Source organism: Bos taurus, chromosome 13 (assembly GCF_002263795.3).
Source record: "Bos taurus isolate L1 Dominette 01449 registration number 42190680 breed Hereford chromosome 13, ARS-UCD2.0, whole genome shotgun sequence".
Classification (NCBI taxonomy): domain Eukaryota; kingdom Metazoa; phylum Chordata; class Mammalia; order Artiodactyla; family Bovidae; genus Bos; species Bos taurus.
In genome coordinates, this window is record NC_037340.1 from 52511086 (window position 1) to 52536516 (window position 25431).

General features: G+C 44.5%; 2 protein-coding genes and 5 non-coding genes across 9 annotated transcripts; 1 reads left to right on the forward strand and 6 right to left on the reverse strand.

The window, feature by feature from the left end:
* Positions 1 to 3404: 3404 nt before the first annotated feature.
* On the forward strand, positions 3405 to 8346 carry IDH3B (isocitrate dehydrogenase (NAD(+)) 3 non-catalytic subunit beta). Of its 3 annotated transcripts, NR_030768.1 has the most exons (13): positions 3405 to 3468; positions 3588 to 3668; positions 3794 to 3892; positions 3986 to 4106; positions 5885 to 5945; positions 6022 to 6154; positions 6259 to 6392; positions 6485 to 6587; positions 6668 to 6814; positions 7056 to 7150; positions 7257 to 7317; positions 7916 to 8113; positions 8209 to 8346. NR_030768.1 is itself a non-coding variant. In NM_001145872.1 (12 exons), the coding sequence occupies exons 1-12, from the start codon at positions 3433 to 3435 to the stop codon at positions 8000 to 8002; spliced, it is 1158 nt and encodes a 385-aa protein (NP_001139344.1). In that variant the 5' UTR covers positions 3405 to 3432; the 3' UTR covers positions 8003 to 8346. The 3 variants fall into 3 exon arrangements, 2 of the variants coding, with proteins under 2 accessions (NP_001139344.1, NP_001161346.1); NM_001145872.1 differs by having other exon boundaries at positions 7916 to 8346; NM_001167874.1 differs by lacking the exon at positions 7916 to 8113.
* NOP56 (NOP56 ribonucleoprotein) lies at positions 8343 to 13581 on the reverse strand. Its single transcript, NM_001033622.2, is given in 12 exon segments — positions 8343 to 8799; positions 9487 to 9621; positions 9808 to 9929; positions 10150 to 10298; positions 10666 to 10766; positions 10954 to 11105; positions 11187 to 11374; positions 11715 to 11913; positions 12059 to 12220; positions 12828 to 12942; positions 13307 to 13396; positions 13551 to 13581. Coding segments are annotated over 12 exon segments (1791 nt in total). The 5' UTR covers positions 13554 to 13581; the 3' UTR covers positions 8343 to 8424.
* LOC112449456 (small nucleolar RNA SNORD57) lies at positions 9691 to 9762 on the reverse strand. The gene has a single exon (XR_003038019.1). It is a non-coding gene; the product is annotated as a small nucleolar RNA SNORD57 (small nucleolar RNA).
* On the reverse strand, positions 10021 to 10091 carry LOC112449457 (small nucleolar RNA SNORD56). The gene has a single exon (XR_003038020.1). It is a non-coding gene; the product is annotated as a small nucleolar RNA SNORD56 (small nucleolar RNA).
* On the reverse strand, positions 10517 to 10602 carry LOC112449406 (small nucleolar RNA SNORD86). Its single transcript, XR_003037979.1, has one exon. It is a non-coding gene; the product is annotated as a small nucleolar RNA SNORD86 (small nucleolar RNA).
* On the reverse strand, positions 11492 to 11627 carry LOC112449395 (small nucleolar RNA SNORA51). Its single transcript, XR_003037968.1, has one exon. It is a non-coding gene; the product is annotated as a small nucleolar RNA SNORA51 (small nucleolar RNA).
* LOC112449410 (small nucleolar RNA SNORD110) lies at positions 12372 to 12443 on the reverse strand. Its single transcript, XR_003037982.1, has one exon. It is a non-coding gene; the product is annotated as a small nucleolar RNA SNORD110 (small nucleolar RNA).
* Positions 13582 to 25431: the final 11850 nt, after the last annotated feature.

The following is a 25431-nucleotide window of genomic DNA, read 5'->3' on the forward strand; positions in this document are numbered from 1 at the left end:
TATATTACCAAATGCAATCTACAGATTCAATGCAATTTTTATCAAATTACCAATGGCACTTTTCACAGAACCAGAACAAAAAATTTCAAAATGTGTATGGAAACACAAAAGACCCCAAATAACCAAAGCAATCTTGAGAAAGAAAGATGGAGGGAGGAATCAACCTCCCTAACTTCAGATTATTCTACAAAGCTACAGTCATTAAGACAATATAGTACTGGCACAAAAACAGAAATAATCAATAGAACAAGATAGCCCAAAGATAAACCCACACACATGGACACCTTATTTTTCACAAAGGAGGCAAGAATATACAATGGAGAAAAGACAGCCTCTTCAACAAGTGGTGCTGGGAAAACTGCACAGCTGCATGGAAAAGAATTAAATTAGAACACTTCCTAACACCAGACACAAAAATAAAATGGATTAAAGACTTAAATGTAAGTCCAGAAACTCTGAAGGTCTTAGAAGAAAACATAGATAGTATACTCTTTGACATAAATCACAGAAAGATTCTCTCTGACCCACCTCCTAGATTAATGGAAATAAAACCAAAAATAAACAAACAAACATAAACATTAAACATATAAACATAAACAAATAAACAAAAATAAACAATTGCACTCATCTCACACGCTAGTAATGAACCGTGAACTTCCAGATGTTCAAGCTGGTTTTAGAAAAGGCAGAGGAACCAGAGATCAAATTGCCAACATCTGCTGGATTATGGAAAAAGCAAGAGAGTTTCAGAAAAACATCTATTTCTGCTTTATTGACTATGCAAAAGCCTTTGACTGTGTGGATCACAATAAACTGTGGAAAATTCTGAAAGAGATGGGAATACCAGGCCACCTGACCTGCCTCTTGAGAAACCTATATGCAGGTCAGGAAGCAACAGTTAGAACTGGACATGGAACAACAGACTGGTTCCAAATAGGAAAAGGAGTACGTCAAGGCTGTATATTGTCACCCTGCTTATTTAACGTATATGCAGAGTACATCATGAGAAACCCTGGACTGGAAGAAACACAAGCTGGAATCAAGATTGCCAGGAGAAATATCAATAACCTCAATCTCACATTAGGTCAAATAATATTAAAGTAGTGATCAGAGTAAATAATATTTGAAGATATCTGTGAAAAATGAAATGCAGCATGAATTATAATTCCTATTAGTGATAATATCAAGGGTACTACAAATAGCACTACACTATCACTCTACATTCATTTAAAAATACATTTATTTATTTGGCTGAGCCAGGTCTCAGTTGTGGCATGCAGGATCTTTCTCTAGTTGTGGTGCTTGGACTCTGGAGAGTGCAGGTTCAGTAGTTGTGGTGGTGGGCTTAGTTCCTCTGCGCATGTGAGATCTTAGTTTTCCAACCAGTGATCAAATCCATGTCCCCTGGATTGCAAGGCAGAGTCTTAACCACTGGACCACCAGGGCAGTCCCTCACTTTACATTCGTAATGATAGGAAACACTAAGTTTCAGTTAAAGGTCATTGAGAATAAAGAAGGGATTTTTTTATTTTCCTCATCCAGGTTCATGGTACTGATTTCTACTGATGGATACCTGGAGCTCTGGTTAGGACCCCTGAACTGGAGTTTTTATAGGCCTAGGAAAGTGACATTCAAATCATCCAGCCTCACACTGAACACTAATATATGCTTCATAACAACTCGAAGGAACAAGATGGTTTAACTTCTCTCACTTGTCCAAGAGTCTGGTTAGGGAACTATTCAAGGGTCCAGACTGAACTTCCCTATTCTCAGGTAATATCAGTAAGAGATGCCTTAATAAGAACTCAGAGTCCAGGAGAGCTCACCAAACTCACCAGAATACAATGACCTGAAACAGTGATGATCACATTTCCTTGGCCTGAGTCGTTTGGTACCATTCATCAATTCCTTTCATTCTTTTGACAGCCACACAGCTTGATATCATGAGCAGATGTTGTTTGTCAGACTGGACTCAGATTTGTGCAGAATTTAGGTATGGAAATAATGTTGTAGTTGCCCTCAAGGAAATTAATATTTTCTGGGATGAAAATTAGATTATCAGAGATTAGACTAAGATGGCACATATCCTTTCCTGCCCTCAATTTCCTAAAGTAACGGAAAACATAGCTTTGAGAAATTGTAAATCTCCCACTTTTTCTCTACTAGAAAGAGCAATATTTGGAAGAAAAAAAATGGTGGTGAATGGCAAGAGCAGTGTGTAACTTGGGACTAGAGAGTCTATGAAGGCAAGATGGTGCTGTTCTCTGGTTTTGATTCTGGAGATGGAGGAGTTTGTCACATTAATATTGATAATTATATTATCAATTATAATATCAATTAGCTATATTATTAACAGCCTTTTATTGACACAGAACTTTTCATGTGTTCAAGTTTCTTACACATTTATTTTCTAATTTAAATCTTTTCACCTCACAACAGTAGAGAACGCCCTGCCTAAAGGAATGCAGAGAAGAGACACAAAGCCTGTTCTTGGTCCCCAAGATTAGAACCACTGCATTCTTTCCCTTGGGCTGGGAGAATACCTTGCACGCTTTTGGAAGGATTAGGTACATAAATCACAGACAACCTAGTTAGTGGTTTTAAATTTGTGTGTATCATCTGAAGGAGCCTGTTAAATATGCTTTCTGGGGACCCAGTCCTGAAATTTGGATTCAGCAAGTCTGGAGTGACGTAAGTCTGCATTTTTAACAAGTGCTCCATGTCCACTTGTGTCTTGTGCTTTAGGCATGTGACTGAAATTTGGAAAATCGGCCTGAACTTTCCTTTTAGGGTCACACTTACTAGGTTGAGATAATTTGTCTCTAATTACTATCCTGCTCAGGGGAGTTCAAGCCTGGGCTACACTATTCGAAAACAAAGGTCAGAGCAAAGAACAAGATCACCTAGGAAAAAACAACGAGGAAACTTGATTAATACAGATTAATAACCGCACAGGCTCCGAGACTGAAGAAGCCAGGCACATACACACCATCTCCTATGCATTGTGTGGTGTTCATTAACGTCTTTAGTGTCGGACATACGATTGTTCAGTGAGAATGGATGAAAAGAATAACAAATACGAGGACACAAAAACATTAAGACATATTCTCCAGTATTGTTTTCAACTTGCTATTAAATTTAGGTCACCGTTTGATAGAAATGAAACCTCATATTCGCCTTTAATGTTATTTTCAAGTTTCAACATAAATACGGTGAATGAAAGTAAAGCAATAGACAAAGCAGCTCTCTGCCGCATCAGTGGGTACCGGAAGAGGTGAGCCCAAGAGGATGCCAGCGGAGGAAAACCATCAGGTTAGCTGTTTTGGTTGGAGGAAATAAGGTTACCGCCCAACATCCCTGCCGGGCCGGAAACAGGGGCCCTGGGCCGCTCCAGCTTCCGGCGTCACTTCTCCGCGACTTCCTGCGAATGACATGGCTGCCCTCAGCCGTGTCCGCTGGCTGACCCGAGTGAGGCCCGGGACACGCAACGGCAGGCGGGAGGGCGGCGGGTTTGTACCGGGCTCACGGAAGTATTCGGGGCCTGAGGCGCCCAGATCCGACTTAAAAGGCTTGTGTGTCTGTTGCAGGCACTGGTCGCCGCTCCGAATCCCGGAGCATGGAGGAGCCTGTGTACCTCAACCGTGGCGCAAGCCTCCTCGCGGACCCAGGTAAGCGCAGGCCCGGCTCCAGTCTCGCTCAGTCCCCTGACATCTCCTTTCCTGGTCATGCCCTCCACCCCGCCCCAGAACCCCTTTCCTCGCCCCAGCTCTAGCTCTGCTGCCCCTGCTTGCAGGGCGAGGACGTGAGGGTGGAGGGCGCCTTTCCCGTGACTATGCTGCCAGGAGACGGCGTGGGGCCTGAGCTGATGCACGCTGTCAAGGAGGTGTTCAAGGTGAGTGCCCTGGGGCGTGACAGGGACGATTGCTTAAGTTGCAAAGGATTTACTCGATTCTGATCCTGTGATGTTTGGCACCTGTTCTTGAAGGCTGCCTCTGTCCCAGTGGAGTTCCAGGAGCATCACCTGAGCGAGGTGCAGAATATGGCATCTGAGGAGAAGCTGGAGCAGGTGCTGAGTTCCATGAAGGAGAACAAAGTGGCCATCATTGGTATGTGTGCCGAATAAATGCACATTAAGCTTCCCTCAGCACACACTAATACATTAACTCTTCTGAGTTCTCACCACTGATTGGTGACCATTAGTGGGAACCCAGTTGGAAACCCAGGAGCTAAGAGATCATGTGCCTCATGCTCTATGCAAGAAGGCTTTATGAATTTGTAGTCTGTCATGGGGCTGCGTCGTGGGTCATGGTGCTCAGTCCCGTCAGTCTCTTTGCTTGTAGCTCGCCAGGCTCTTCTGTCCATGGAATTTTCCAGGCAAGAATATTGGAATGGGTTGCCATTTCCTTCTCTAGGGAAGTGGTCATCAAGTCTTGTTAATTGTGTCTTCAGAAATGCCATTTTCTAGCTGCCTCTTTTCTGTCTTTCCTTCTGCTTTCCTATAGTAACTGCCTCATTAGACTTTTTGGCTTTCAGTTCTGCCCCTACAGTCCATCCTCTACAGCTCTTCTCTTGGAAAGACCACCATGACTTTGCCAGTCCCAGCCCTAGGGTAGGAAAGTAAGTTCGTTATGAGTTTTTCTGCCTCAGCTTTTCTGCCTTTGTTTATGCAACATGTGTTCTGTTCTTTGGTCACTCCAGGCTGTGTTAGTTTCCAAATAATGTGTATTGTCTTGACTTTTGCTGTTCCTTCTGCCCACAGTATTCTCCTTTTGATTCCTCCTGTCAGAATCTTCCTTACTCACTGTATGAGTTTCTGAATGCTGCCACACATTACTATAAACTTGGTGGCTTAAAATAATAGAAATTTTATTCTTTCCCAGTTCTGGAGGCCAGAATCCCAAAATTAAGGTGTTGGCAGAGCTTCGCCTAAAGACTTGAGAAGAATCTTCCCTAGCCTCTTCCAGCTTCTCTGGTGGCTCCTGGTAGCTACTGACATTCCTCAGTGTTTCTTGACTTGCAGACGTGTCACTTCAGTCTCTGCCTCTGTCTTGATATGGTTTTCTCCACTCTGTGTCTGTGTATCTGTTTCTCCTTCTTTTCTTGTAAAGGACTTGTTACTGGGTTTAGAACCTACAAGGATCCAGTGTGAATCCATCTCAAGATCCTTTACTTATTATCTCTGCAGACACTGTCTTAACAAATAAAGTCACATTTACAGGTTCTGGGAGTTAAAACATGGACATATCATTTTGGGGATCACTATTTAACCTGGTACACTCACTCAGACTAAGGTCTGGCTGAAGTGCCAGATGTTCTATGATACTTCCTGGTACCACCAGATCCCTCTGTGCATCCCTTTCTTCTCTGCGCTCCTGTGCACGTTGGTAATACCTCTCCCACGGTATTTATCATGTCCTTCCTATGACTTTCTTCCCCCAGTGCATTGTTTGCCCTTGAAGACAGGAGTTTGTGTTGTTTTTTGGTTGGTATTCCTAGTGCCTGACACATGTGTTGGTTGAAAAGATGTCACATATGTAGACACAGAAACATCAAGAAAGGTCACAGATCTAAGTTGTTTCTCAACCTATTTAATCCAGGCCCTTTGAGAACATGAGAAAATTTTTTTCTGTTCTCCTCTTAGGTTATTTTGAAGTTTCAACATATATCTGGTGACTAGAAATGAAACAGTGGACACAATGTTTCTGGTTTTAACTACATTATTCTCCTTTGCCCCTTGCCTCCAAAGGCATTTAAGGGTCACTTATTTGGGAGTGTGAGGTGGGAGTGTGGGTTGCATTATGTCACTGAGGGGACACCACTCCGGGTTTCCTTGAACTTGGCCTGTGCTTGATTCTCCCCCCACAACCTCTCCTTTTTTATGCAGGAAAGATCCACACCCCAATGGAGTATAAAGGGGAGCTAGCCTCCTATGATATGCGGCTGAGGTAGGTGATGGGAGGCTATTGGTGAGGGGGTACTGGGGCACCAGGCACAGTGTTTATGGCTCTGCCCTATCCCCAGGCGGAAGTTGGACTTGTTTGCCAATGTGGTCCATGTGAAGTCACTTCCTGGGTACAAGACTCGACACAACAATCTAGATTTGGTGATTATTCGAGAGCAGACAGAAGGGGAGTACAGTTCTCTGGAACACGAGGTGAGATCCTAGAAACTGTGGGGAGCAGGGGTGAAGAGGGGAGAGAGGCTTAGCTCCTTCTTCCCTTCTTTCCAGTGTCACCCAGCTGCTTCTCTCTTATGCAGAGTGCGAGGGGTGTGATTGAGTGCTTGAAGATTGTCACTCGAACCAAATCACAGCGGATTGCAAAGTTCGCCTTTGACTATGCCACTAAGAAGGGGCGGGGCAAGGTCACGGCTGTCCACAAGGCCAATATCATGTGAGGGACATAACTTTGCATGGGGTAGGGTCCTGGGAAGGTAGCCCCCAGCACTCTCCCAGCTGAATCTGTTCCCTTTGGCCCATGAACAGGAAACTGGGGGATGGGTTGTTCCTGCAGTGCTGTGAGGAAGTTGCTGAACTGTATCCCAAGATCAAGTTTGAGAAAATGATCATAGACAACTGCTGCATGCAGGTAAGGCCCTCCCAGTGTCTCTGTTCTCAGTGAGAAGCAAGGCAAGGAGTTGGATTTATGTCTCTTCTCCATGCCCCCAGCTGGTGCAGAATCCTTACCAGTTTGACGTGCTGGTGATGCCCAATCTCTATGGGAACATTATTGACAATCTGGCTGCTGGCCTGGTTGGGGGAGCTGGTGTGGTCCCTGGTGAGAGCTACAGTGCAGAGTACGCAGTGTTTGAGACGGTGAGTGAGGTCATCTCCTCCCTCAGCCCTCTTGTGTGCCCTTCATCTGACCTCATATCCCCGATAGCTCTCCACCAGTGCATTCCCCTGGCCTGCTCATGACCGTGGCCTGCTCTTGTCCCCCCACCCCTTGCATCTTCTCAGTGTTCCTCGCCTGACCTTGCATGTAATACCCTTTCCTGGCCTCAGATTCTGCAGAATGTCTGCTGCTAGTGACTCTGGCCTGCTCATCTGTCCACAGGGTGCCCGGCATCCATTTGCCCAGGCAGTGGGCAGGAATATAGCCAACCCCACAGCCATGCTGCTGTCAGCTTCCAACATGCTGCGGCATCTCAAGTAGGTCACTGCCAGGCTAGGATGGTGGCTGGGTGGTTTGGGAAGCATGGGTGGGGAAATCAGGAAGATGACGTGGGGGTAATTTAGTTTCTGTCCACATTGGCAGTCTCGAGCATCACTCCAACATGATTGCAGAGGCAGTGAAGAAGGTGATTAAAGTTGGCAAGGTAAGTTTAGAAAGGCTGTGGGGTTTAGGGTCTTGGGCACTAATTTCTGGGAACCTGAGTTGGGGCCTCCTTTCCCTCCAGGTCCCCAGAGCTTCTGCTCTTCCCCCAATCCTGTCAGGGCTGTCTCATTCTCTTGATCATGTTTGCCTCTTAGTTTCCCATCTGCTATTTCCTCTTTCATCCACTGGCAGAACTTGTAGCTTCCTATCTAGCGTGGGGGGAGATGGAGCAGCAGAGGGAGATAGCTGACAGGATGAGGCACCACTTTCTCCACACCTGGAAGCCTATCCTTATCTGCCACCCTGCAGTTAGGTATCTTCCTTCTGTCTGACTTGCATTTCCCATCTCACTCATGCTGAGCTTAACCTGCTGAGGCTGCAGCAGAGCATGAATCGTGGCTCTGGCCCTCAGAAGACAGGAGCGCACAGGTTTGTGCTTTTCCAAACCTGGCTGCCTCCTTGCATCTCTGCTGCATCGCATCTTGTTTTCCTGGCCTTGTCACCCTCTTTGGATTCCATTTCCATCACATTGCCCTGCCCCTCACCTTCATGGGCTCTCTTCTCTTCTTCACCACGGTTATTGCCGGTGGTGGCTGTAGGTACGGACTCGAGACATGGGCGGCTACAGCACCACAACCGACTTCATCAAGTCTGTCATCGGCCACCTGCACCCCTATGGGGGCTAGAGCCCTTTATTCCCTCCAACCTCACAAGGACCATACACCTCCCTTCAGTACTGTGGACCAGAGAAGAGCCCTATACTTCTAGACCATAATTACCTTCTGGGCAGAGCCTAGGTTGTTGGGAGCTGGCTTCCTTAGGGAACAGTTAGGTGGTGGGGGGTTAGGGATGGGGCCCAGGCCACAGAGATGATAACAATTCTCCCCTACAGGTTCGAACTTCTGACATGGGTGGTTATGCCACCTGCCAAGACTTCACTGAGGCTGTCATTGGTGCCCTGTCCAACCCATAGGTCCCACCCACACCCATGTTAAGATGTCCAATAAAACATGGTATGACTCTTTGTGAATCTGTTTTTATTTTTATTGGGCTCTAGGGAATGGGATGGGGAATACCTGTGTTAAGTTATGCCCCACTAGGGTCCATTCTAACTTTCCTGGGATAGCTTTCGGAGCTTTTTCTTTTTCTTGGAGCCACTGCTCTTACTGGCAGCAGCCTCTTCAGGTCCGCTGCTGAGTGGCTCCTCCTTGGGAGACAATTTCCGCTTTTTCTTGGGGACCCTCTTGTTTTCTGACTCATCAGGGTCAGTAACTGGTTCCTCTTTGGGAAAAGATTTCTTCCTCTTGGGAAGACTTCCAGTACCAGCTGTCTCTTCAAGATCACTACTAACTAGCTCTTCCTTGGAAAAAGATTTCTTTTTCTTGGGTTTGGAAAAAGACACAGAAGGGTCTTCCATTCCATTCTCCTGAAGAACCTCCTGGGGCTTTTGCTTTTTCTTCTTTTTGGGTCTTTCACTTGTCTCCTGATGGCAGAAAGGGAAAAATGGGCATGAAGTGTCATCTGTTTTATTAGAATTCCAGCTGTTAAGTACTCAGGGAAGAAAGACTAGTGAAAATGGCATTAAAACTGCTCACTGTTTCTGGGATGATTTTTAATGGAATGGCTCTAGCTTTGGAAATCCATGTCAAAAAAAGGTAGAACACACAAATATCCTTAGGTAATTTACAGAAGAACCTCACCATGCTGGTCACAAAAAAGAATCATGATGCCAAGTTCCAGAGGGGACCCTGAAACACTGGCACTGCTGACACTCCTAGGGAGAATGATTCTACCATAGCAGCACATTGGAGTCCTCCCTGTTCCCCATTCCCAGTATGAGCTGCTATCATCTCTAGATACATCTGAGAATAAGCAGAGCAGTTTGCACTACCCCTGATTAGGAACTTCTGGAAGGCAGCAGAGGCAGAACACACTTGCCCAGGGAATGAACAGGTGTTGCTACAAACCAGCTCTCTGGGCTCTTGAATGAATTCTCTCAGCACCTATCTCCTTCCTATAGAATCAAGAGGTAGACTTCAAGACTTCAATTCAATCCATAAGCATGTACTCTAGACCCTGACTTGAGATGCTATATTTTCTGTTCTGCTGTTTTCTGTCCTACAACCTAAGATCTTTACCTAGGGCTGAGGGCTGACAGTTTACTACTGACCTCACACTCCTCCGGGGCACTGCTATTTTCTGAAGAAGCCAGGGCAATCGCAGCCAGCCTTTTCTTTTCCTTCTTCAAGCGTTTCTTCTCCTGTTTCTCGAGCTTCCTAGTAATCTCAGCAGCCGCTTCCTCTGCCTGGCCAAAGAAAGATGCTGAAAATGCTTGAAGACTTCTGGTTCCCTAGGTCTCTCTCATGGTTTTGTTGGATCAGGCTCATTAAATCAGTTTTTTTGCCTCCACACTTCATGGTCAGGGTAAGACAGTTCATCACCTCCAACAGCCAACTCTTATTCTACCCCACCTGACCTGACCCAAACTGACCTGAACCATTGCCTCCTTCATGACATCCAGATTCTTTCGGGGAATCTCTCCAGTCTCATAGAAGGACAGCCGCTCCTCAACTTGTTCTCGAAGCTTCTCCCCAAAAACACTGGTGGGCACCTCTGGATGTGTTTATATAAGTAAAAAAAGCACATCAGCCCCCAGAAGGACAAACTACTAGTTCAACCTCCAGTATTCCATCTACCCTCAGCTTTACTCAGACCCAAAGTATCAACACTCACTAGGTGAACTGCTGTTGACGAAAAATACTGCCATCATTGTAGAAGCTGCTAGGGTAGTCAGCCTCCCCACCCTCCCAAATGCCCACTCCCCCACCCATACCAGAGAAGCAATCGATTCGTGAGGCAATACTGCATTTGTTTGCCAGGTATCGGGAGATGCGACCTTTGTTCTTGGCAGCTGCTCGGCCAATGAAGGTAGAGTGGAAAATGAGTCCGTATTTTGGGGTGTTACCCCTTGTCTTCAAGGCTCTGGGAGAAGAATATTCAGCGGAGACTTTTAAGATCAGAAACTTCAACGGTGTTAGCTAAGGCAGTGCCTCCCTTCCCTTTCCCCGCAGTTTCCAGAGTGAGCCTCAGGCCAGGTTGGGTTGCTACCCCACCTCATGCCAACCCACCGCTCCCAGAGGCAGAGGGAAGGCATCCAATGTCGCTGACCTGGAAACTTGGTCCCTTTGCTGGGCCCAGGGAATCACTCAGACACCAGGACTGGCCATCACCCCCATAGCAGAGGCCTGTATAGGTCAGGGAGCCCTGGTCAACCATCACTGTGATCCCCAAACAAGCAAGTGGGCACCAGAAGTGGCACCTGAGTGTGAGCAGGTGCCCTCACTGGTACCTGAACAGGGCCTTTTCAGCCCCAAGGATCTGCACTGTGGATGCTGGATACTTGGCCAGATTGGTGAGACTGCCAGCGTGAGCAATGAGACGTGCACCTACCTAGAGAAAGAGTCAAGGAGTCAATGAAGCTGGAATTGCCAACGTACCAATTGTATAACTTGCTTCAACCTCCTTCCCCATCAAGTTCAACTGGGGAAGATATGATAGGTCACGAAATACAACAACAATATGACGAATATACATGGTAATCCCATAATCCCCCATCTTTTGGTTTCCCATGACGCACCGCTTCCCCAATCAGGGCAGACAGGCTGGGGGCTACTTGGCTCATCTTGGATCGCAAGTAAGTGTGTAGACTTTGGCGGTACTCTGACAAAGACACCACACGACTGGAGAAGCTCTCGATGTTTATCAAGTCAATGGCTGATATGTCCATGCCTAAAGAATGTCAAGTGTGAATGCAGAAGCCCAATATTTAGAGCCCCATACCTTATTTTCACTGCTAGGCTCTGTACTGACCCATGGAAGACCGTGAGGCATCCAGAATAGCCTTAGCCTTGGCTGCATCCATTGTCAGCTCCTCCAGCTTCTCCAACTTTTCTTCATTAAGCTCCTTCCGGTTTCCAATGAACTGAGCAAGGCGGCAGTACGTAGCATTGTCATTGATGATCTTTACCAGCTCAGGAAAGTGATACCCATACCACTCCCTGCAAAGAACCACAATCACTCCCTGGCCCAGCTGCCATGCCTCAAAGCTACACTCAGCCCTCTCCATATCTACTTCATGCCTGGAGGAAATGGGAACAAATCAGATCCAAAAACCTCCATGTCTCCCCATTCACAATGCAGACCAGGTAAAGGGCCTGCCTGGGCTGAGGTGTATATGGGGTGGGTTTACTCTGCCTCCTCTTTCTATACAGTCAGTGTAAGAACACAGCCTGTGGTAAGCATCAGGAGGCCCAGCTCTACCAGTTCTGATTTTAGGATTCAAAATTAGCTAACCCACAGACCCAAGACCTTGTTTCTCAGGTCACCCCTGCACTTTACCTGACACGCATGGAGAAGGTATTGATATCCTTATCCAGCTGGTCCAGGAGGCTAATAGACTGGATAATCATGTTGTCCACTCGGTTCACATTAAACTTAACTTTTGCACGAGAATAGCTGTGTCCCAGCCCCAGTTGGGCTTTACAAGCAGACAAATCGGTCAGACCTTTCACCAGGTTGTGGAAGTGCAGACGAACTCCTAGAAGAGGGTGAGACTGTGAGTAAGGAAAGGCTCTGAGCTAGTTCCTGCACACACACGCACCAGACAAGCAGGAGGGCTTCTAAAAAGCAACCTGCTAGGTTTCCAGAACCACCCCCACCCCCAGATTTCAAAACTGTCTCACCTCGAAGGATCTCGGCTATGACACCTCCAGTCTGGCAGTTGTACCCTAACTCCTCTTGTATAGCCGCACCTATCTTGGGGTCCCCAACTCCCAGAAGTACTTTCTTCTTTTTGGGTGGCAGGTGAGTCTCCAAGAGCAGGCGGAGGTCCTCATGAACAACACCTCAAGGCAAAGAACAGAGCTCCCACTAACATGCTGAAGGATATTTAAATCGTAAAAAAGCAACTACTGATCAGTGAGACTGATCTTACATTGGTCTTGCAGAGCATGCTAAGATGGCCTGTGCCTACAGACCTCCTCTTACTCAGAGGCTTTGCTCAGAGACATGGAGACATCAGTGATTAAACTCACTCAGGGGATTGACAGACTCAAGTCATCACTGCAAAGCCAGCATCAACCATAGGAGAACAGAACTCAGGCCCAATAACGTAAATGTAAAATATATTACTGAAAGCTTGAAACACACCCTGGAGCACAATGGATGTATTTAGTACCAGATCTGCCTTCTGGGACTAAAACTCTTTCTCCAGGCTTTTGGCATCAAAATTGCCCTTTGCAATCAACTGAACAAACTAGCAGAGAACCACATTTGATTGGATCTACCATTATACCAGCCCCTCAACCCCAGCCTGATTTCACTTAAAAATCATTTATTACTACAGTGCCCACAAGAAATAAAGCCTACATCCTAGGTTGTTAAAGGGTTAACAGTAGCAAGAACTACATCTCGGCTCATCTCCCTACAATATTTAGTGGCCAACTCACTCACCTTCAGACACAGCGTTGGCATTTTCCAAGGCAACTTGGGACGAGGAAAAGGGACAAAAGGCCACAAGACGAACGATGTTGTGGAATTTGCCCAGGTTTAGCACGCACTCCTCCACCTGGGGGGAGAAAGATGAGTGATTTTCTTCCCTCCCTCTTGCCTCTAGGGCGCAGTAAAGCAGCAGCAGCTCTTGGACCTGAACGCACTTTTAGGACCAACCGAACACTAAAAATGGACAGATCATGGGTCCTAAATCCAGGTTCCGCTTCATCGGTACGGGGTGGAGTCCGGGAAGCTTACTTTTTAATGCTTCTAACGCAATTCTAATCACGAATGCAGGTAAGGACCCCCTGCTTTGGAACTGTCGGGCCCAGCGCACCTCCCAACGCGCGGCGGGCCACGTGGGAGCGCGCGGTGCATGCTGGGGCACGCGCGGCCCGAGGGGCTGCGGAGCCGCCGGCTAGCCCACCACGTCCACCCACCTGCGGCAGCAGAAGGCTGATCTCCTCCACCTCCTTCAGCGCCAGAAGCGCGTAGCCGACCGCGTGCTCGAAAAGCACGTGCAGCAGCACCTGAAAAGGGAGCCGGAACGCCAGAGTAAGCACCTATCTCACGTTTGCCTAGCCCCGTCCCCGGGGAAGGCCCTGGTCCCGGCCCACGCTCCAGCCCAAACCCAGGCCTAAACCACGGCCTCCACCTGGCCCGCAACCTACAACCACTCCTCACCATGGCGCTCGCTCCTGGTCCGGCTCGCACTGCGGCGAGCGCGCTCTGGCGCGCGGAACCAGGCTCCGGAGGCCACGCCCCCGCCTCGTCTGCCAATCAGGGGCCGGGGACGGTACCTTCTGTCGGGAGGGGTCGCCCGGGGTGGTACGGCCCGCAGGCGGGAATGGGGCGCGAGCGCCGGCAAGTCTTCCTTTTCCGATCTGTGCTGCGGCGTGGTTGCTTGGTACGCGCCGGCCGGAACGGGCCCTGCAGGCTGCAAAACGGTTTGGAAAGGCGCTTTTCTGGCTAACTGTCCATTCACTCTTGTTTTCGTCCTGTAAATTACAGGCAGCAGAGCTTGGTGGGATCCGGGCTGGAGGCCCCCGCACTTTTCGCGGCGACACTTCAGAGCAAAAACTGTTGCGGAGCCCAGTCTCCGCAGCGTTAGGCATCTCAGGACCTAGGCCCGCCCCCGCCCCCAGGATACCAGGATCCCCTGCTTCCCCACCCAGCAATAGGGGTCTACACTCTCCTGGGCCAGGGTTCTGCGCGGGCTTTCCTCATTACTGGGGCGGAAGCTGGGCCTGGGGCGCGCTGGCGCGGACTTTGAAGTCGTGATTCCCATTACCTGACTTCGTGCTTTTCAGTTATATTTTATTTTTAAAAATAAGGGCTTCAGGCGCTGAAGTAGGAAAGAAAGATGATCCTATCTTTTTTCGGTTCGGTTTATTGTTCCCTGCTTCGGCAGAACCTTTCTTTTGCGGGGCCACGTGTCACTCGCCCTGGGGCACTTCCCAACTTCTTAGTACCCCGTTAGTTCCAAGTGAACGGGAGCTGCTGTCGTGTCCTCTGGGCAGCTTTAAGGCACTCAGGAGACTGTTTTGAAATTATTGATAGTTTTGTTTAATAATGTCTGAGTTACAAGTCCAAAACCTGGTTACCCCAAAATGGTATATATATGTTGGTAAATTTAAAAATAAATCATCTTAAGGGGATTTTTACAACTTAAATTCCCACAACTAGCGTGCATTTATAAATTCAAGGTATTTTCTTAAGCCAGTTCAGTTATTTGACAAGATTCGAGTATTGAGCTCTTAAAATCTGGATTAAATTTAATAGATTAAATTTTAATCATAAATCTTAAAATCTCATAGTCTTAATATTGCTTACAAATGTGCTTACATTTTGTTGCCTGTATCCACTTAGAATCATGAGTTCAGACTCCATCTCATGTTTTTAAAATGGAATTGGATTAGTTACTCCATCTCATGTTTTAAAATGGAATTGCAAAATTAATCTGTTACATGAGAATGTTAACGCATTATAAATGCCAAATTAAATAGAAGTTTCCAAAATGTACTGGAAAATATTACTGCTATGACTGATTTACTTGATTACTTCTATACTTAATCCTAAATATTCCTGGGGTTACAGGTGCTTGTCTGCTAAAGTAGGGAATTTCAGAGGAGAGGTTGGAATCCATTAATCGGTTTGCAGAATTAATTTATAGACATTCTTGGCCAGCATTAAAAAAGTAGGATGAAAAAATAAGGAAATAATAGTCCATCACATAGAGTAAGGAGTATTGATTTGTTAAAATTTTTGTTTTAAACATGTATATATACATATGTGTAAATATACATATATACATGTATATACAAATATATACATATATATACACCATATATATGTTATGTATATGCACATTTCTGTGGATTATGTACTAAAAGCCTGAGAGTCACTGAGTTGAAAGTTTACCTCATGGCTTTAGATAGATTTGAGTCCTCTGGTTATAAAGGAACTGTGTTAAAGCAGTTTGCTAACTTAGAGGGGTAGCTGAAGAAAAGTGCACTTCAACTGCTACTGCTAAGTCACTTCAGTCGTGTCCGACTCTGTGCGACCCCATAGATGGCAGCCCAACAGGCTCCTCTGTCCCTGGGATTCTCCAGGCAAGAACACTGGATTGGGTTGCCATTTCCTTCTCCAATGCATGAAAGTGAAAAGTGAAAGTGAAGTCGCTCAGTTGTGTCCAACTCTTAGTGACCCCATGGACTGTAGCCAACCAGGCTCCTCCGTCCATGGGATTTTCCAGGCAAGAGTATTGGAGTAGGGTGCCATTGCCTTCTCCGAACACTCCTTTATCTCCCTCTCTTTGCTAAATTATCTCCCCTTGTGCTTCATAATCCTGACCTCCATGGGCATCTTTGCAGTATGTGATGTCAAAGATGATATCTCCTTTGCCTTTGAGCTGTTTGTTAAATTCACTGAATTTGGGGATAATTTTTTAAGTAGCAGTAAATATGAATCAGAGTCAGCAAATCTGGGTTCAGATCTGAGCTCTGCTGCTTACAACATGACCTTAAGTTAATCACCCAACTTTCCTAAGCTTGCTTTCTTTTTTTTTTTCAGAATGAAGATGGAGGATTCATTCATCCCTCAACATACATTTTACTGAACATAGGCCAGGTGTGACACAGGTGTGGTACCTGGCATGTAGTAGGAACTCAATGAATATTGGTGGGCTTTTTTTTTTAATCTCTTTTATCAGTGAATAGTGATAATTTTTTATCACATTATTTCATTTTACCTATTCTCAGTTGAGTCCCAGTTCTCCCATCACTTCTCATAAAATCTATTAAAACCCCAATCTTTATAAACCCAACTACTCTGATTCATTTCTAACATTAACTTACACACATAGACAGAGCACTTCTAAAACTAAGTTTAGTTTCACATGGTAAAACAGTTACACATTCTGTTTTTCAACTTCCAGTGGCAGTAGATAGACGGTTTACTGGTTAAATGTTGTTGAAACCTGAAAATATGTTCAATATATATATAAACCTGCCAGTTTATATACTGAACATATTTTATATACTGAACATATATACTGCTCCTCCATCCATGGGATTTTCCAGGCAAAAGTACTGGAGTGGGTTGCCATTTCCTTCTCCAGAGGATCTTCCCAACCCAGGGATCAAACCCAGGTCTCCTGCATTGTAAGCAGATGCTTCAGCGTCTGAGCCACCACGGAAGACAGCTTACCTGCCAGTTATTGGTATCTCGGTTGTTTTTTTATTTAAATAGGGTTGCTAAGAATCTTTCAGGTTTCCTCTGTCTTCTTCAGGTCTTTTCAAAATGGCAGTGGGATTTGTGGGAGCACTCTTATACCCTAGTTGCAGGGGAAGAGGGGGGATTTCTCAGTTCTCTGTGCTTAGGATCTGGTGCTGTGTCTTGGGACACCATCAATCCCTGCTATAAAATGGCTGCTTTGGACTGGTCCCTGGACCTGTATACTTTTATCCTCTGAGCCACACTGATCTTAGCCAGATACTTGAAATCTCTGAGCTGTATCTTCTTATGTCAGGCCTCTATTGGTGGAAATACTCCTCACTAAGGCATGTGTGGTCTTTGGGGTCACCTGTCTGCCGTGTATAGGCTGGGAGGACCACACTTATTACCAGAGGAACTTTTATCCTAACCCTTTGCTCATGAAGGACATCCCTGGTGTCTCAGACAGTAAAGAATCTACCTGCAATGCAAGAGATCTGGGTTTGATCCCTGGGTTGGGAAGATCCCCTGGAGAAGGGAATGGCCACCCACTCCTCATGAATGCTCTGTAAGCTTTCCTCTGCTGCACTGACCATTGCATCAGGTTGAGTGTGGGACCGATAGAGCAGGGGTCAGCAAACCATGACCCTGGGGACCAAATCTGGCCTGTGGCTTATTTTTGTAGGACCTCAGAGCTAAGAATGATTTTCGCATTTTTAAAGGGTTTTAAGTTTTTGGGGAGTGTGTGCAGAGGCTATATATGTGGCCCACAAAGTCTCAAATATTTATTATCTGACAATTTATGCAAAAGGATTGCTAGTCCCTATTCTGAGATCAGACGAGATTGGGTGTTTTCAGGGTCGTATGGCTGTCCCTGTTCTTGGAGGTAGGCAGTTTCATCTGTGCCATGTTTGGGGAGCATGGCAGAAGTGAACAGATAATGGTATTTGTAGAAATGAAAAACTTGTTGAAATTTAAAAGAAATGCATTGACTCGTTAGCAAATAGGCATGGCTTACGAGAGTATTAGTGAACTGGAAGATCTAACCAAATAATTTATTGAGAATGCAACAAGGTTAGGAGATGTCTAGCCTAGAAAGCCTAGAAAGCAGGAAGGATTTTAGTGAGGGTTCTCGTCAGAGAAACAGAAGCAATAGGGTATAGCTATAGATTTTCCTGTGGTCATGTATGGATGTGAGAGTTGGACCGTGAAGAAAGCTGAGCGCCGAGGAATTGATGCTTTTGAACTGTGGTGTTGGAGAAGACTCTTAAGAGTCCCTTGGACTGCAAGAAGATCTAACCAGTCCATTCTGAAGGAGATCAGCCCTGGGATTTCTTTGGAGGGAATGATGCTGAAGCTGAAACTCCAGTACTTTGGCCACCTCATGCGAAGAGTTGACTCATTGGAAAAGACTCTGATGCTGGGAGGGATTGGGGACAGGAGGAGAAGGGGACGACAGAGGATGAGATGGCTGGATGGCATCACCGACTCGATGGACATGAGTCTGAGTGAACTCCGGGAGTTGGTGATGGACAGAGAGGCCTGGCATGCTGCGATTCATGGGGTTGCAAAGAGTCGGACACGACTGAGCGACTGAACTGAACTGATAGATACAATGAATGGGGCTTCCCTGGTGGCTCAGAATGGAGTAAAGAATTTGCCTGCAGTGCAGGAAACAGCCGGTTTGATCCCTGGAGAATCAAAGGATCGGGAAGATCCCCTGGAGGAGGGCATGGCAACCCACTCCAGTATTCTTGCCTGGATAATCCCCTGGGCATAGGAGCCTGGTTGGCTACTGTCTATAGGGTCACAAAGAGTCAGATGTGACTGAAGCGACTTAGCATGCACGCACATAGATAGATATAGATAAGAGGAAATTTATTATAGGAAATGGCTCACATGTTTGTGGAAGCCCGGAAGTTCCTGTCTGCCATCTGTGGGCAGGAGACCCAGGGAAACTGATGATGTTAATTCAGTTTGAACCCAAAGGCCTGAGAATGGGGTTGAGGGCAGCTGATGTAGGCCCAAGTCTGATACTGAAAGCCTGAGAACCCAGAGTGTCCGAGGGACAGGAGGAAATGGATGTCTCAGCTCAAGCAGAGATAGAACTAATTTGCCCGTCCTTCACCTTTTTGTTCTGTTCTTGTTCTCAGTGAATTGGTTGATGACCATCCATGTTTGGGAGGGCCATCTGCTCTACTCAGTTTACCAACTCTGATGCTAATCTCTTCCAGGAACACCCTCACAAACACAACTAGAAACAGTGTTTTACCAGCTATCTGGGGGCCCTTAGTCTAGCTGAGTTGACAACGTAAAATTAACCATCATCAGGAGGAACAATATTTGAAGAGCTGGTGGATGCAGTTTCCCCAGAACTGATGAAAAACATTGAGCCAGAGGTACGGGAATGCGTCTCAAACAGGATAAAAAAGTCCAGGCTTGTACCCTTGTAAGAAACCAGCAAAACACCAAGAACAAAGAGACGGTCTTGAAAGCATATTTTAAATAATTCAAATTTATAATGGTCACAAATTGTTCGGGATTTCTACTTGTACCATTTTTGTTAGTTTTCTAGGAATTTGTTCATTTCATATATTTTGTTACTCAGTCGTGTCTGACTCTTCATGACTCCATTGACTCCAGCACACCAGGCTTCCCTGTCTTTTACTATCTCCCGAGTTTGCTCAAACTCTTGTCCATTGAGTTGGTGATGCCATCCATTTCATCCTCTGTCGTCCCCTTCTGCCTTGAGTCTTTCCCAGCATCAGGGTCTTTTCCAGTGAGTCGGCTCTTCACATTAGGTGGGTAAAGTATCAGAGCTTAAGTTTCAGCATCAGTCCTTCCAATGAATATTCAGGATTGACTGGTTTGATCTCCTTGCTGTCCAAGGGACTTTCAAAAGTCTTCTCTGACACCACAGTTCAAAATCAATTCTTCAGCACTCAGCCTTTTTTATGGTCCAACTCACATCCATACATGACTACTGGAAAAACCATAGATTTGAATATATGGACCTTTGTAGGCAAAGTAATGCCTCTGCTTTTTAGTATGCTGTCTAGGTTGGTCATAGCTTTAATTTCAGTGAGCAAGCCTCTTAATTTCATAGCTATAGTCACCATCTACAGTGATTTTGGAGCCCAAGAAAAATAAAGCATTTCATCTGTGCTTTCACATTTTTTAGTATAGATAGATTTTTTTTTATGTTTTGTGTAGCATATATAGCTGTGATCTTTTTTATCCTTAATATTTATTTTTACCTTATTTTCATCATTCTCAGAAATATGTTAATTTTATTTTCCTTTTCAAACATTGAACTTTAGATTTTGTTGATTCTATTGTATTTTTTTTTACTTTTATTCTTGTATTATCCTTTCTTCTACTTGATGGCTTTATTTTGCTGTGTTTTGTTTCTTAATATGGAAGTTGGTTCTTTGGTTTAAAATATTCTCCTTCAATAAGCATTTCTCTGTAGACACTTCTTTAGCTGTATTCACTAATTTGGCATGCAATACTTTCATTATAATTCAAATCAAATTTATTCTAGTTTCCATTATGATTGCTTCAGGGACCCACATGTTGTTTAGATGGGTATTAAAGGGTGAAGTCCTCCTTGCTTTCCATTGCTGCTTTCTAAACATCATTTCCTCTTTCTCTGAGAAAACCCCCAGCCACCCATTACTGCCTGGTAGCATTCAATTTCGTACTGGGAAGGAGTGTACTTTTTGGATGAGGAGGCAAGATACTATTGATCAAAACAGTTTTGGGGTGCTACAGGCTGTTGTACTTCCTCATCTCAGATTTACTATCCTGATTGTATTGTTCCAGCTTCTGTCAGTATCCACCTAGTTCTTTAAGTGCTGGTGTGGCCCTGACAGCTGGCATCATTTTATGTGTTCACATGAGGCCCAGGGATTCATTTGTAGTCTGCAGATACCTCACAGACAGGAAGCTTAACTGGTGGGGGTGGTGGGAGGGTGCATGGAGAAATGAGCCTAAAGCTGCATCTGTTCATCTTCTCAGAACCCTAACTAAGTCATGTAATTCAACTGGTCTTTTTGGGGCCCCTAAGAACAGCTAAGTTTTTAGCTAGTGGGCATCTTGAAGACTATGTGATCTAACATCTTTTGTGGATGAGGCATCAGCTGTAATGAATTTCAAGAAGCTACAGAATCAGTTTTTCCATTCCTTAGAAGAAAAAAAATGGTTTTTATGTGCCTACTGTATGCCAAATATCTTTGTAGATGCTGGGGGTACAGTGGTATACAAAGTCAAGTCCCTGCCACTGTGGAGTTTACATCCTAGGAGGCAGGGAATCAAGTAAATATGTAGCACATACTTGGTACCATAGATGTTGGTACATGTTAAGGAGGGTTGCATCGAGTCCCTCAGTGGAGGGGCAGCATTTCGAGCAGAGATGTGGAAGGATGATGAAAGCAGTGATAGTGCTAACCCATGGCCTCTTCATTCAGAGACTTCACTAGATGTGGCAGTGTGGGAGGCTGACCAGGGTTCCTGAGGAAGATTTCAGGGGCAGGAAGTTAGGTGTTCACAGAAGGATGTGTAGGTCGTTTAGAGATGGAGGGTGGAAAGAGAGTTGAAAGCCAATCCAGAGAGAAGAAACTCCTGGAGGTGTAAGAGATTCATCCTGCTCGGTAGTTAGATGAAAGACTGAAGGATCTAACATGAAAGATCTAGAATGCATGAAGCCTCAAATGAAGCCCAGGGTGAGGGGCTTGGGCCTGATGACTCTTACTCTCCATAAGGCAGTCTTAGCAGATTAGTTTGGAGGTAATGTGCAAAACATTTCCCACCAAGTTCCAGCTGAGAAAATGGCAGCAGGTCTGAAGGAGGCTACTGGCTTGCCAGGTGTGCTCCAGGCTCAGCTTTGAAAAGCCATGTGGGCCTTTCTTGTCTCTGTTCACCCATTGGGAAGGATAATACACTGCAGCATCTCTTCCTCTTTTATTTAGCCTGGTGTGTAAAATATGGCTCACTGTGTCATTTTGGTGTAATTAAGCCAGAGGTTTTACTCTGAGCAGTGTTAATGGGGACTTACGGAAATTAATGTGCTATTTAAGTTCAAAGGACTAGGCAGAGCTTCAGGAAAGGAAATTACATGAAACAACCACAGGATGGCAGCACTTAACACTCATTTCCTGAATTTTTCACATCAAATTCCAAAGGCATCTGGCAATTCCTAGGCCAAATAAACCCTGCAACATTCTTTGGTAATGATTTATACATATTTGCAGCATTTCTTTACAGAGACACATACGAATGGGAAGCCTTCTAGAAAGATCATTTAGGAATACTGGGTAAAAGTTTTAAAAAGTCAATGCTGTTTGTGTTCATGACCTGAGCCTGAGGATGTTTGATCTTACCCAGGCCTATGATGATATCTGTTGCTTATTGAGCACTTAATCTGATGCTTGGCACTTAGTCTTATATGTGTCAGCTTGTTGAATCTTCACAACAGAATCTGGAGGTCCCCGTGCACCTGTCCTTAGGTTGCTGCTGCTGCGTCGCTTCAGTCGTGTCCGACTCTGTGCGACCCCATAGATGGCAGCCCACCAGGCTCATCCATCCATGGGATTTTCCAGGCAAGAGTACTGGAGTGGGTTGCCGTTGCCTTCTCCGGTCCTTAGGTTAATTCCTGATATATTTTGATTTATTTCTAGTGTCATATATGCTTTGTATTTGTGCTGTTTTTTGTTTCTTTGTCCCCTGTCCTTTTTCTTAGAGGCACTAGTAACCTAAGATCACTTTATTTTTAATGTTTTAGTAACGTATTTTTTCTTTTTTTATTGAGGTATAGTTGATTTACAGTGTTGTGTTAGTTTCAGGTATATAGCAAAGTGACTCATGTATATATATATTTCAGATTCTTTTCCATTAGAGTTTATTAGAAGATATTGAATGTAGTCTCCTGTGCTATACAGTAGATTCTTATTTATAGCACTGTGTATCTGAGGCTCCAATACTTTGGCCACCTGATGTGAAGAGCCGACTCATTGGGAAAGACCCTGATGCTGGGAAAGATTGAGGGCAGGAGGAGAAGGGGATGACAGAGAATGAGATGGTTAGATGGCATCACTGATTCAATAGACATGAATCTGCGCAAACTCCTAGAGATAGTGAAGGACAAGAGAAGCCTGGCGTGCTGCAGCCCATGGGGTTGCAAAGAATCAGACATGACTTAGCAACTGAACAACAACTTATCTGTTAATTGCAAACTTCTAATTTATCCCCCCTTCTCCTTTGGTAATTACAAATTTGTTTTCTACGTGAGTCTTGTTTCATAGAGAGGTTTATCTGCATAATAATTTTTTAGATTTCACATATAAATGATATAATAATATGATACTTGTCTTTCTCTGTCTTAGTGTGATAATCTCTAGGTCCATCCATGTTACTGCAAATGGCATTATTTCATTTTTTATGGCTGAGTAATATTCCATTATATAGATAGATAGATGTGTGTGTGTGTGTACTGGCTCCTTGTATTGGGAGCATGGAGTCTTAGCTATTGGACTACCAGATAAGTCCCTACCATATCTTTATCCATTTATCTGTTGATAGACCTTTAGGTTGCTTCTGTGTCTTGACTGTTGAAAATAGTGCTGCTATGAACAGTGAGGTTCATGTACCTTTTGGAATTAGAGTTTTTGTCTTTTCTGAATATATGCCAGGAGTGGGATTGCTTGATCATATGGTAACTCTAGTTTTTAAAGGAACCTCTCCATAGTGGCTGTACCAGTTTGTATTCCCAAAAATATTTCAGGAGGGTTCCTTTTTCTCTATACTCTCTCCATCATTTATTATTTGTAGACTTTGATAATGGTCATTCTGACAAGTGTGAGGTGATACCTCATTGTAATTTTGATTTGCATTTTTGTAATAATTAGTGATGTTGAACATCTTTTCATGTGTCTGTTGGTCATCTGTATGTCATTTTTGGAGAAATGTCTATTTAGGTCTTCTGCCCATTTTTTGGTTAAATAGTTTTTTTTTTCTTTTTTTCTTAATATTGAGCTGTATGCACTGTTTTGGTATTTTGGAAATTAATCTGTTGCTGACTGCATTGTTTGCAAACATTTTCTCCCATTCTGTAGGTTATCTTTTCATTTTGTTTATGATTTCCCCTGTTATGCAAAAGCTTTTAAGCTTACTTAGGTCCCATTTGCATATTTCTGCTTTTGTTTGCATATCTCTAGGAGATGAACCCAAAAAACTATTCCTGTGATTTATGTTAAAGAGTGTTTTGCCTGTGTTTTCCTTTAGGGGTTTTATAGTATCTGGTCTTACATTTAGGTCTTTAATCTATTTTGAGTTTATTTTTGTATATGGTGTTAGAGAATGTTCTAGTTTCATTCTTTTACATACAGTGGTCCAGTTTTCCCAGCACCATTTCTTGAAGAGGCAGTCTTTTCTCCGCTGTGTATTCTTGCCGTCTTTGTCGCGATTAATTGGCCGTAAGAGCAGGGGTTGCTTCTGGACTGTCTGTCCTGTTCCACTGACGTGTGTGTCCGTTTTTGTGCCAGTACTGTACTGCTTTGATTATTGTAGCTTTGGAGTTTATTTTGAATTCAGATTCTTTCACCCCTGTTCTTCTTCAAGATTGTTTTGGCTAGTCAGGGTCTTTTTGTTTTTTTCCATGCAAGTTAAATTTTGGTTTTGTTCCAGTTCTGTGAAAAATGCCTCTGGTAATTTGATAGAAACTGCACTGAACCTGTAGATTGTCTTGGGTAATATGGTCATTTTAACAATATTGATCCTTCCAATCCAAGAACACTGTAGATCTTTCCATCTGTTTGTGTCATCTTTAATTTCTTTCATCAGCATCTTATAGTTTTTTGGAGTACAGGTTTTTGCCTCTTTAGGTAGGTTTATGCCTAGGCATTTTATTCTTTTTGATGTGATTGTAAATAACCTAAGGTCACTTTAAATTAAATTTTCCATTTGAACTTTTAAAATATTTTTTTGTTTGTTTATTTGGCTGGGCTGAGTCTTGGTTGAGGCACATGGGATCTTCAATCTTTGTTTCAGCATACGGGATCTTTATTTGCAGCATGTTGGATCTAGTTCCCCAATCAGGGATCAAACCCAGGCCCCCTGCATTGGGAGCATGGAATCTTAGCCACTGGACCACCAGGGAAGCCCCCTTGAGTTTTTCTGACACACAGCTGGTATGGGGATTTTTGATTCTCTGTGTGAGGGGTGTCTTGAGATATAATTTCTCAAAGGAGACTTTTCGTCTTCCACTTTCTGCTGAGGTCAAAATAGACCAATGTCCCTTTCTGCATGGCAGGTTTATTCCTTATTGTCCCTTTTACAGCATATGGAACTTTGGTGCCCCAGCTTTGGGTGGGCTCTACAAAGCGTATCTGAATTGAGGGTCACCAGTGTAGTGGGTGCTGTTGGTACCTTGCCTAGGTTCCTGCTGGCTGGTGCATCACTTCTAGTTTCTGTGAGTATCTGAGTCATGGGGCAATCAGGTGTCCCCCTCGATCTTCAGCAGGAGTGTGTTTTTACTTATATGCTTCTTTGTATAATGGACCTGTTTATGGACATTAACCATGTAGATTCTTAGAAATGAAAGAATCAGCCTTCAAAAATAGTGTCTGACAGAAAATTTCAGTGTCTGTTTCATTTCCCTCCAGTAAGGAATGTGCAGACAAACTAAGGTAATATTGGTAAGATAACAATTATAGTTCTCTGGATAAACTATTAAATAGACTTGCTAGTTCAATCAGGCTTTCCTGGTGGCTCAGACGGTAAAGAATTTGCCTGCAATGCAGGAGACCTGCATTTGATTCCTGTGTCAGGAAGATTCCCCTGGAGAAGGAAATGG